Source organism: Salvelinus namaycush, chromosome 28, assembly GCF_016432855.1.
Source record: "Salvelinus namaycush isolate Seneca chromosome 28, SaNama_1.0, whole genome shotgun sequence".
Lineage (NCBI taxonomy): Eukaryota > Metazoa > Chordata > Actinopteri > Salmoniformes > Salmonidae > Salvelinus > Salvelinus namaycush.
In genome coordinates this window covers 7,752,296-7,764,487 of record NC_052334.1, presented here as the reverse complement: position 1 = coordinate 7,764,487, position 12,192 = coordinate 7,752,296, and the positions used below count along the sequence as shown (strand labels likewise).

Genomic DNA, 12,192 nt, shown 5'->3' with positions numbered 1-12,192 from the left:
CCAATACCTCTCATCATCGGCAGGGACTGGGAAACTGGTCAGAATTGAAGGAATGATGGATGGCGCTAAATACAGGGAAATTCTTGAGGGAAACCTGTTTCAGTCTTCCAGAGATTTGAGACTGGGACGGAGGTTCACCTTCCAGCAGGACAATGACCCTAAGCATACTGCTAAAGCAACACTCGAATGGTTTAAGGGGAAACATTTAAATGTCTTGGAATGGCCTAGTCAAAGCCCAGCCCTCATTCCAATTGAGAATCTGTGTTATGACTTAAAAATTGCTGTACACCAGCAGGAACCCATCCAACTTGAAGGAGTTGGAGCAGTTTTGCCTTGAAGAATGGGCAAAAATCCCAGTGGCTAGATGTGCCAAGCTTATAGAGACATACCCCAAGAAACTTGCAGCTGTAATTGCTGCAAAAGGTGTCTCTACAAAGTATTGACTTTGGGGGGGTGAATAGTTATACACGCTCAAGTTTATTTCACCAAAAAATATATTTTGCATCTTCAAAGTGGTAGGCATATTCTGTAAATTAAATGATACAAACCCCCCAAAAATCTATTTAAATTCCATGTTGTAAGGCAACAAAATAGGAAAAATGCCAAGGGGGTGAATACTTTCGCAAGCCACTGTATGGCTCCCTGGGCGAACCCCCCCCCCCCCCCCCCCATTAAAACCCCACCATTCTGTACTAACTGAAAGTTTTATTCAGACATATGGAACAACACAAATAAATAATCATACCATTTAAAACTATAAAAATATATACAAACATAAGACTCATAAATATCAAAAAGAAGTAACAAAGACAAATAGAAACAAATTGTAGCATATAAATACAAATAAAAAAGAGAATCTAATTATTACACTATTACCCTATTGCTAACAAAAAACACACAAATAAAACTAAATTGCACAAATCCTATATCACACAAATACACAAATAGAATAACACACTTATAAAGAAGAGAACCTGATTATTACACTATTGCACTTCAAACAAGAAACACAAACTAAATTGCACAACTAATTGCATTAGTACTGTACAAAGTTTGAGGTGCGCTATTTGATAGATTCCCCTGCTCCCCCTACCTCGAGCTTCTAGTCAACCTACCCCAGCCCCCTCCCCGTCTCGTACTTCTGAGTGGGAGACCTTCCCAGGCAGTAGCCTGCCTAGCTCACAAACTAGAATCAGGGCGCTAACTCCAACAAGGTTAATTGACCCACACTCCCACACGGTGACATGACATCATTGACGTGACGTGCAAATTAGCAATAGAAAACTGATCGCGCAAAAGTCACCATTCTGGATTTTTTTTTGGGTGCGGGCGCCCATGCCGTCCCCGGCAAGATGCCGCCCTGGGCAGCTGCCCATGTCCCCTATGCCTAAATCCGCCACTGGGGTCGTGAGTTATTCTTGGGAAAACAAATGAGGTCCCCAGAATACCACTGATCTAGATGGACCCAATCTTCCACACAGCACAGCATGGATGGATGGTCCCCACCAACCTTTCCGTTCACTTACTGCACTGCCCTGCAAAACAATCTTTTTTCAGTCGCAAGTCTCCTTGACCCAGAAAGAAACAGCCACACCAATTCCATGTCCTATTCATCCTTCACGGAGACTTGCGATTTTTATATCCTCACTGTCACCATATATCTGATTTATACGACTTACTTTGTTTGTAAAAACAATATATTTCTGTCTTTTGATGAGGAACTGTCCAAACCGTTTTCCAGGGTTAGCCTGAATGCTCCAACTGTATTGCTATCTTGTGAAAGGAAACGACTACCTGTAAGAACATCTGAGACCAGGCTAATTCAGGGCAGTTTGAGCTGTTAGCTTGAGCTTCACTTCTCCTGTCAGGTATTCATGCTAGCTAGCTCCATCCTCAATGGATAGCTACAGTCTAACTACAGTGAGGGAATGTCTTCCAGCTGATATGTGCTTTGATGCTCAGTAGTCCTCACCACTGAGCTCTGTGCTGGAGATGCTATCCCACATTACCCCAGTCTCCCACTGAGTCTGTGATCTGACAGGGGGAGAGGGAGCTGTCCCATATTACCCAAGCCTCCCCAGTTTGCCTGTGACCTGACAGGCGAGAGAGAGAGAGAGAGAGAGAGAGAGAGAGAGAGAGAGAGAGAGAGAGAGAGAGAGAGAGAGAGAGCAAGAGAGAGAGAGAGAGAGACAGAGACAGAGACAGAGAGAGACAGAGAGAGACAGAGAGAGACAGAGAGAGACAGAGAGAGAGAGACAGAGAGAGAGAGAGAACTCACTAACTCACTGTCTAACCATGCATTATTCAGGGTTGTGAGTGTGAATCAAAGCTTCTTTTTTCTTTCAGAAGGAACTCTACTACAGCTAGAATAATAATTATTATTATTGTGTTCCAGTATAAACTCTGAGTAAACCATGGGGGCCTTTGTATGAAATATCAAAGGTACAAACAGCAACATATTATTTTGAACAATCCTCAAGAGTCATGATAATAATTTTGTGTTTCCATATGATGAAAATGAGGTCAATCACTCCACAAAATGGAGTAAGGTAAGAAGAGCAAATACAGTGCATTCGTAAAGTATTCAGACCCCTTGACTTTTTCCACATTTTGTTACGTTACAGCCTTATTATGAAATGGATTAAATAAATAAAAAATCCTGATCAATCTACACACAATACCCCATAATGACAAATTGAAAACAAGTTTTTAGAAATGTTCGCAAATTAATAAAAAATAAAAACAGAAATACTTTATTTACATAAGTATTCAAACCATTTGCTATGAGACTCGAAATTGAGCTCAGGTGCATCCTGTTTCCATTGATCCTCCTTCAGATGTTTCTACAACTTGATTGGGGTCCACCTGTGGTAAATTTAATTGACTGTACATGATTTGGAAAGGCACACACCCACAGTTGACAGCACATGTCAGAGCATAAACCAAGCCATGAGGTCGAAATAATTGTCTGTAGAGCTCTGAGACAGGATTGGGTCGAGGCACAGATCTGGGGAAGAGTCCTAAAAATGTTCTGCAGCATTGAAGGTCCCCAAGAACACAGTGGCCTCTGTCATTCTTAATGGAAGAAGTTTGGAACCACCAAGACTCTTCCTAGAGCTGGCCACCTGGCCAAACTGAGCAATCAGGGGAGAAGGGCCTTGTTCAGGGAGGTGATGAAGAACCCGATGGTCACTTTGACAGAGCTCCAGAGTTCCTCTGTGTAGATGGAAGAACCTTCCAGAAGGACAAACATCTCTCCAGCATACCACAATCAGGCCTTTATGGTAGAGGAGCCAGACAGAAGCCACTCCTCAGTAAAAGGCACATGAGAGCCCACTTGCAGTTTGCCAAAAAACACCTAAATGACTCTCAGACCTTAAGAAAGAAGATTCTCTGGTCTGATGAAACAAAGGTTGAACTCTTTGGCCTGAATGCCAAGTGTCACGATCGAGGAGCAAAGTACAGAGAGATCCTTGATGAAAACCTCCTCCAGAGCTCTTAGGACCTCAGACTGGGACGAAGGTTCACAGTCCAACAGGACAACAACCCTAAGCACACTGCCAAGTCTCTGAATGTCCTTGAGTGGCCCAGCCAGAGCCCGGACTTGAATCCGATGGAACATCTTTGGAGAGACCTGAAAATAGCTGTGCAGCGACGCTCCCCATCCAACCTCAAAGAGCCTGAGAGGATCTGCAGAGAAGAATGGAAGAAACTCCCCAAATGCAGGTGTGCCAAGCTTGTAGCGTCATACCCAGGAAGACTCGAGGCTGTAATCGCTGCCAAAGATGCTTCAACAAAGTACTGAGTAAAGGGTCTGAATACTTATGTAAATGTGATATTTCCATTTTTTATTTGTAAGAAATGTACAAACATTTATAAAATCCTTTTTTTGCTTTGTCATTATGGGGTATTATGTGTATATTGATGAGGGGAAAAAACTGTTTAATAGATTTTAGAATAAGGCTGTAAAAAAGTCAAGGAGTCTGAATACTTTCCGAATGCACTGTATGTAATTCTGGGGCCTAATATATCAAGCGTCCCCCGTCCCCCAAATGTTATCCTTGATCAACACTCCTACTTTGAGACGCTTGATACATAAGTCCCCAGGTTGATATGACTCCATTTAACCCATTCCTGAGACTAATAACGATTATGTACAATGATCAAAGTTCTGTGGTGACCAACAGTTTACCTGCCGATGAGAAGGAACTCCCCTGCCACTCCAAGTCGTCTCATAGCCATGAGCAGCCCACGGACCGTCATGCCCTCGCAGAAGCAGACGACCACCCGGGCCTTGGGCAGGCGTTCTCTCAGCTTCCTCAGCAGCCTGTCAAAGTGCTTCTCCCCGGCGTTGCTGTAGATCTTGTCTGAATGGGCGATACACAGCCCCTCCTGAGAGGCCAAATCTTTAAAGGCTTCCATACCACTCTCTCCGTAGTTACCTGGGGAAATAAACAGCATTAACAAACAAAACAACATTATATCATGGTTTTTAAAGTTTAACACATTTTAAAATACAATATTATTTAAAAGGTTGACTCAAAAATGTTACATTCCGATGAAGTTTAAGACACTTTGTATTATAGCTTTACCTGTAATTTTTGCCAACAAGCCAAACACAACAGCACTGCAACCCATATCTAGTGGCTGGCTGCATTTCAACCTTTCCGTCTGCTTGTTATCACTCTATTTCAGAGACGGAAGTGCCATGTCACTGTATCGCACTGTATTTAATAATAATAATAAAAAAATACTAATCCTTCTGCTCATCGGTCTGGTAAATAACGAAGGTGCACCAGAACAGAAATGTAATTGAGTTTTAATCAGTTCATCACCAACTTTCCCTCACTGCAGACAGATCAGAGGTCTGTTCTTGCATCCCAAATGGCACCCTATTCCCTTTATAGTGCACTACTTTTGACCAGGGCCTATGGGGATAGTGCACTACTTTTGACCAGGGCCCATAGGGGTAGTGCACTACTTTTGACCAGGGCCTATAGGGCTCTGGTCAAAAGTAGTGCACTGTGTAGGGAATATTCTACAATAGGATGCACACTGTGACTATGAGGAACGTTCATATGCACATCAGGCAGGCAGCTATGACCCTGATGTCATTCAGACATCTCATCACCTGGAACTGGAATCTTAATTACTGTATAATAATCTACAGACCAGCAAAGATTTGTATAACTAACCCAAGATAGACCAGAGCATGTCGTTTCCAATGGGAGCAAATGAATTCCAGTTGGAAGAACAAGCAAGGAGATGGGCAGAGCCAAGCACGAGCTAGTGAGATTCTATTGGTGCATTTTAGCATTTATTTGCATATTTCCATTAGGGAACGACTACTCTGTGAAGTGCGGCGTGTGCAAAAACTCAAATCACCCTTGAACTCCTTCTAAACAACGTAACTTTTTTAAACTTTGGCAAAGGGTAAAGTCTACAAAACGCAGTCCACTCTGTGTGTTACATATTCTAGTTTTGGAAACAGAAAACTGTATGGAGATCAAATGTTTCATCGATGAGAAAATTAGCAGAACATCGGACAAAATCCATCTCGCACCATCTTCTCCCACTGCCAGCCACTGGGCTTCCTCTCATCACCATATTTGGTAGTGAGTGGAAACGCCAACCGGATGCTTCACATTTATACATCTGGTGAAATATCTGTCCCATTGCTCTATCTGTGGTAGCACTGTACTGCAGAGCAGAACTGTAGCTACAGAAGCCGAGGATTGTCTCGGTCTCCAGGTCTCATATGCTGTAGATTACCTGCTACCACCTCCCCAGTAAGATGCAGATATCTGAAGGACTTGGTTCACAAAATAGTTAGTGACTAGTGAGTAGGGGGTTGTGAGAGTGAATAGTGAGTAGTGGGTAGTAAAAAGTGACTAGTGAATAGTGAGTAGCAGGCTGTGGAAGTGAATAGTGAACAGTGGGCTGAGGTAGTGAGTAGTGAGTAGTGGGTTCTGGTAGTGAATAGTGAGCAGTGGGTTGTGGTAGTGAATAGTGAGTAGTGGGTTGTGGTAGTGAATGATGAGTAATGAGTAATGAGCAGCGGGTTGCGGTAGTGAATAGTAAACCATGAGTAGTAAGTAGTGGGTTGTGGTAGTGAATAGTAAGTAGTGTGTAGTGGGTTGTGATAGTCAACAGTGAGTAGTGGGTTGTGGTAGTGAATAATGAATAGTGGGTAGTGAGCAGTGGGATGTGATAGTGAACAGTGAGTAGTGGGTTGTGGTAGTGAATAGTGAATAGTGAGTAGTGGGTTGTGGTAGTGAATAGTGAGTTGTGGGTTGTGGCAGTAAATAGTGAGTAGTGGGTTGTGGGTGTGAATAGTGGGTTGTGGCAGTGAATAGTGAGTAGTGGGTTGTAGTTGTGAATAGTGAGAAGTGGGTTGTGATAGTGAATAGTGAATAGTGAGCAGTGGGTTGTGGTGGTGAATAGTGAGTAGTAGGTTGTGATAGTGAACAGTGAGTAGTGGGTTGTGGTAGTGAATAATGAATAGTGGGTTGTGATAGTGAATAGTGAGCAGTGGGTTGTGGTGGTGAATAGTGAGTAGTAGGTTGTGATAGTGAATAGTGAGCAGTGGGTTGTGGTAGTGAATAGTGAGCAGTGGGATGTGTTAGCGAATAACGAGTAGTGGGTTGTGGTAGTGAATAGTGTGTAGTGGGTTGTGGTAGTGAATAGTGAATAGTGGGTAGTGAGCAGTGGGATGTGTTAGCGAATAACGAGTAGTAGGTTGTGATAGTGAATTGTGAGCAGTGGGTTGTGGTAGTGAATAGCGAGTACTGGGTAGTGAATAGTGAGTAGTGGGTTGTGGTAGTGAATAGTGAGCAGTGGGTTGTGGTAATGAATAGTGAGTAATGGGTAGTGAAAAGTCAGTAGTGAGTAGTGAATAGTAAGTAGTGAATAGTGAGTAGTGGGTTGTGGTAGTGAATAGTGAGTAGTGGGCTGTGGTTGTGAATAGTGAGCAGTGGGTTGTGGTAGTGAGTAGTGGGTTGTGGTAGTGAATAGTGAGCAGTGGGTTGTGGTAATGAATAGTGAGTAGTGGGTAGTGAAACATTAGTAGTGGGTAGTGAATAGTGAGTAGTGGGTAGTGAATAGTGAGTAGTGGGTTGTGGTAGTGAATAGTGAGTAGCAGGTAGTGAATAGTGAATAGTGAGTAGTGGGTTGCGGTAATGAATAGCGAGTAGTGGGGGTCGATAGTGAATAGTGAGTAGTGGGTTGTGGTAGTGAATAGTGAGCAGTGGGTTGTGGTAATGGGTAGTGAGCAGTGAAAAGTGATTAGTGGGTAGTGAATAGTGAGTAGTGGGTAGTGAATAGTGAGCAGTGGATTGTGGTAGTGAATAGTGAGCAGTGGGTTGTGGTAGTTAATAGTGAGTAGCGGGTTGCGGGAGAGAATAGTGAATAGCGGGTAGTGAATATTGAGTAGTGGGTTGTGGTAGTGAATAGTGAGTAGTGGGTTGTGATTGTGAATAGTGAGTAGTGGGTAGTGGGTTGTGGTAGTGAATCGTGAGTAGTGGGTTGTGATTTCGAATAGTGAATAGTGAGTAGTGGGTAGTGAAAAGTAAGTAGTGGGTAGTGAAGAGTGAATAGCGGGTAGGGAATATTGAGTATTGGGTTGTGAAGGTGAACAGTGAGTTGTGGGTTTTGATTGTGAATAGTGAATAGTCAGCAATGGGTTGTTGTAGTGAATAGTGAGTAGTGGGTTGTGGTGGTGAATGGTGAGTAGTGGGTTGTGGTAGCGAATCGTGAATAGTGAGTAGTGGGTTGTGGTTGTGAATAGTGAGTAGTGGGTTGTGGTAGTGAATAGTGAGCAAGGGTTGTTGTGGTGAATAGTGTGTAGTGGGTTGTAGTGGTGAATAGTGAGTAGTAGGTTGTGATAGCGATTAGGGAGTAGTGGGTTGTGGTAGTGAATAGTGAGTAGGGGGTTGTGGTAGTGAATAGTGTGTAGTGGGTTGTGACAGTGAATAGTGAGCATTGGGTTGTGGTAGTGAATAGTGAGTAGTGGGTTGTGTTAGTTAATAGTGAGCAGTGGGTTGTGGTATTGAATAGTGAGCAGTGGGTTGTGGTATTGAATAGTGAGTAGTGGGTTGTGGTAGTGAATAGTGAATAGTGGGTTGTGGTATTGAATAATGAATAGTGGATTGTGGTAGTGAATAGTGAGTAGTGGGTTGTGGTTTTGAATAATTAATAGTGGGTTGTGGTTGTGAATAGTGAGTAGTGGGTTGTGGAAGTGAATAGTGAGTAGTGGGTTCTGGTGGTGAATAGTGAATAGTGGGTTCTGGTGGTGAATAGTGAATAGTGAGTAGCAGGTTGTGGTAGTGAATAGTGAGTAGTTGGTTGTGGTAGTGGGTAGTAAGCAGTGGGTTGTGGTAGTGAATAATTAGTAGTGGGTTGTGGAAGTGAATAGTGAGTAGTTGTTTGTGGTAATGATTAGTGAGTAGTAGGTTGCGGTAGTTAATATTGAGTATTGGGTTCTGGTAGTGAATTGTGAGTAGTAGGTTACGGTAGTTAATAGTGAGTATTGGGTTCTGGTAGTGAATTGTGAGTAGTAGGTTACGGTAGTGAATAGTGAGTATTGGGTTCTGGTAGTGAATTGTTAGTAGTGGATTGTGAGCAGTGGGTTGCGGTAGTAAATAGCACACATGAATTTCTAAACAGAAATTGATAAACCAACAAAAAAAGATAACGCTGTCATGTTTAAGCTTCTAACGTAGTATTGTTTATAAAAAAAATGTGTAGTCATGATTACTATTTGAACTACTTCAATTATGGAAAATAATAACAATCTGTTGCTTTCAGCATTGCTGGATCCATTCAAATGGAACATAAGGAAAACCAATGTGTCCATCTGTATACCCATCTGATAGTGGGTTGATATAGCTTTGATATAGCTTGTGTAAAAATGTTAATTAATAGTTGAGTTCATGGACACGGACTGATTTGACTGACCATTGACACTGACTGACAGTACAGAACCTCACAGATCCAAGCCTGTAATAATCATGTGCCAAACTCAAAATACACACCGGCTATTCCCTCCTCCTGAACCTACAGTTGAATCCAAACATTTGGCTACCTTTACTTCTCTGAGACTTCTCTCCACACCCAATTAAGCCCCTCAAACAATGCTGGCTAGGCCAGGGTTGAGGAACCTTGAAGGGCTAGGATTCTTGCCCACTTAAATCTGTAGCAACCACAGAATTTGACCATGAGAAAGTGGCTTCTCTTTCATGGTTTGTACCTGTCAAGGATTCCTCGTGAATTGTAGGCCAGAGGGCTGAGGAAGGCCTGAATGAACAAGGACAGGCTATTAACTTGATGGTGGATGATGTTGAACCCCTCTCCTTTTTTGACCTAAATCCATTATGATTATGATTTATGAATAACAGGAGGCTGGTGGCACCTTAATTGGGGAGGACGGGCTCATGGTAATGACTGGAGCGGAATCAGTGGAATGGTATCAAATACATCAAAGACGTGGTTTCCATGGTTTCCAGGTGTTTGATGCCATTCCATTTGCTCCGTGGTTGTTATGAGCCGTTCTCCCCTCAGCAGCCTCCTGTGTTATGAATGATCATAATCAATTGGATAGAACTATGTATATCTAGAATGTGAATATTCACAGTTCAATTCCCAACACAACTTTATCAAAATTGTGTTTGAATAGGCATTGATGGTCAGTAGGCAACATGCAGGCCAATTACTTATTGGATTAGAAACTTAACATGGAAAGTGTCTTACCCTCTGTATGGACTGCTGACACATAGGTCCAGTTATAGCGTTTGACAATGTCCAAGATGGCTCTGGCTTGGAGAGTGTCAGAGGGCACAACCCTAAGGAAATACTTGAAGAGCGTTTTGTCACTCAGATCTATGCTGGTCGCAGAATACGCTATCTGAGGGATGTTAAACAGCTGCAGGAGGTTTTGAACCTGGATAGCCACTGAGCTGGACCCAGGTCCAATGACACCTGCTATGGGTTTCTTGGTAGTGGGCGGCTGACTTGCAGGCGTCCCATCAATGCACCACTGTCTGGATGTACCATCTTTGTTGTCGTCATCCCTAATCGAGATGAGAGAGTCTCTAATGAACTCAATACTCTGCTCCAGAGCCACCGAGGAGTGCCAGCAGGAGTCCCTGATCTCGCACCCCAGAGTGATGTTGGGTAGAAGGTTCGGGTCGGAGTTGATTCTGTCCAAGGTGTGGAACATCGCTTCTACTCGTTGGATGCCGTACTGTTCCCGAACCTCCCCGCACTTCCTCTCCGCTACCTGCTCTGTTGACGGTTGGTGGTGGACCGAGAACAGTGCACCGATTATAATGTCCCCGTCCATTCTGGCCACCGAGCGGGACCCAGCAGCTTTAGAAACCACCGACCTCTCAAATATGTTACTGGGGGAGACGAACGCATCATACAGTAGAATAAGGAAATACAAAAACCTAATAACATTCAGGTAAATCATATTCCACATGGTGTCAACAGTCTTGGGGATATAATCATGTCCGCTTGGCCATTGGGGAGAGCTGAGGATCCAAGTTTAATTGAAGATCTATCATCTCCTTATCATCTCCTCTTTCACTGATGTCTTTCCTGCTGATGAGAGACATTCATTTAAGTTTGATACAAAGTGATACAAGTTTTGCAACAAGTTTTTCAACAAGTGATGATAAACAGCTATGTGTTGCCAATCTATCTTTGGCAACTCTTTTAATAGGCTACACAACTTAAGCAAAGGCAAATATAGTTATAGGCTGCTGCAGAAGCCAATCTGACATTCAATCTTGAATAATTCAAGTACTAATAGTCTACAGTAATGTATAACCATTTGATACATTTCAGTCATTTAGCAGACGCTCTTATCCAGAGCTGCGTACAGTCAGAGACGACGTTGAACGCCTTTCATAATCTATAGCCTACAGTAAAAACCGTCTACAGGAGGCTGATTAAAAGTTGATTTGTGCGATGGTTGGTTTGCGCGGCTGGTTTCAGTACCTTGGACAGCGCTAGGTTCTGACTTGAACGTTGGGCTCACAATAATTTGCCCACCCACGATGAGATTGTGTTTAGCTACATAAATTGCTGCTTAAAATGCTGCTTAAATGTTCCATTGAAATGATCAATTAATCAGATATCATATAATTTACCATTCTATTATTTATATATCGACATTGTCAACATCTAATTGACATTCCAATTGATAATCACCTACAAACGGTTTAGGTAAAATAGGGTATTTTACAGTTTCACTTTTTTCCCAGGACATTTGTAAATGAAATGCCGTAGGCTAGTAATCAAATAACTAAAGCAATGCTTACCATCATTGCTATTCACATGAGGAGCAATCTCCTCCATTCATGTTATATTGCACCTTTTTGCATTCACTATAGCCTAAAATACCTTAGATATCATAACGTTAGAGCGTGTACATACCTGCACCGGCTGCCTCAGGAACATTGCGTATCTCCTCGTCTCCTGAACCTCTCAGTTTGGAGCCCAAGTTTAATAAGCCTCTGCAGCGCTAATACAGTATTTCTCTCTTTTTTCCCCCAACCTCTAGCTCTCTATCTTTCTGAAAGGGAGCATGGGTGCCCCCTTCGATTCCTCTTGATCACTGCATGCATCTTTAAAACCGGGTCACATAGAATGCATTGTTTGGCCCGGATAAAAGACAGTACGAAGAGAGAGATAGAAACGTATGGAGTGGAGTTAATTGTCTCTATCTGGAGTATCGTCCAGTACATTGCAATGACACGCCCATCATTTCAAAAGTAAATGCATGGGGGTAACGTAGGCTCAATAAAATAGTTGATTGCATGTTTTATTTTTTCAGAATAAAAGGTATAATCATACCTACAATAAGAAGAATCAGGCCTACAATAAGAAGATAAGTATTGTAAGTATGAAATTAGTCTATAGGCATCTGTAGCTATAGCCTTGTAACCAAGTAGGCTAAACCAGTGATACTTGCAGATATGTAACATATCGAAACTAGCCTACATATTTGTTGCATTTGACTGAATTATCTTAATGCATTTTTTGTGCAATGTGACTGCAACAAGTTGAAAGGGACAAGCAAGCGAGCAAGAGCCACCTTTTCTACTCTACAGAGGAATGGAGAGCAATGATGCGACCTAGTGGCTGTGGCCTGACGGTTCCGGTTCAATGTTGTTGTGACCGTAGAGATCC

The 12,192-nt window shown here is 42.6% G+C and overlaps 1 protein-coding gene across 1 annotated transcript in view; it reads right to left on the bottom strand.

Annotated features, from left to right (window-relative positions):
* Positions 1 to 10,477, bottom strand: part of LOC120023657 (metabotropic glutamate receptor 1-like) — a 30,538-nt gene extending 20,061 nt beyond the window's left edge. Inside the window, exons 1-2 of the mRNA XM_038967710.1 lie at positions 9,748 to 10,477; positions 4,193 to 4,442 (exon numbers count right to left, since the gene is read on the bottom strand). Coding sequence (XP_038823638.1) covers positions 4,193 to 4,442; positions 9,748 to 10,477 — 980 coding nt within the window. The remainder of the gene's footprint in view (positions 1 to 4,192; positions 4,443 to 9,747) is intronic.
* Positions 10,478 to 12,192: the final 1,715 nt, after the last annotated feature.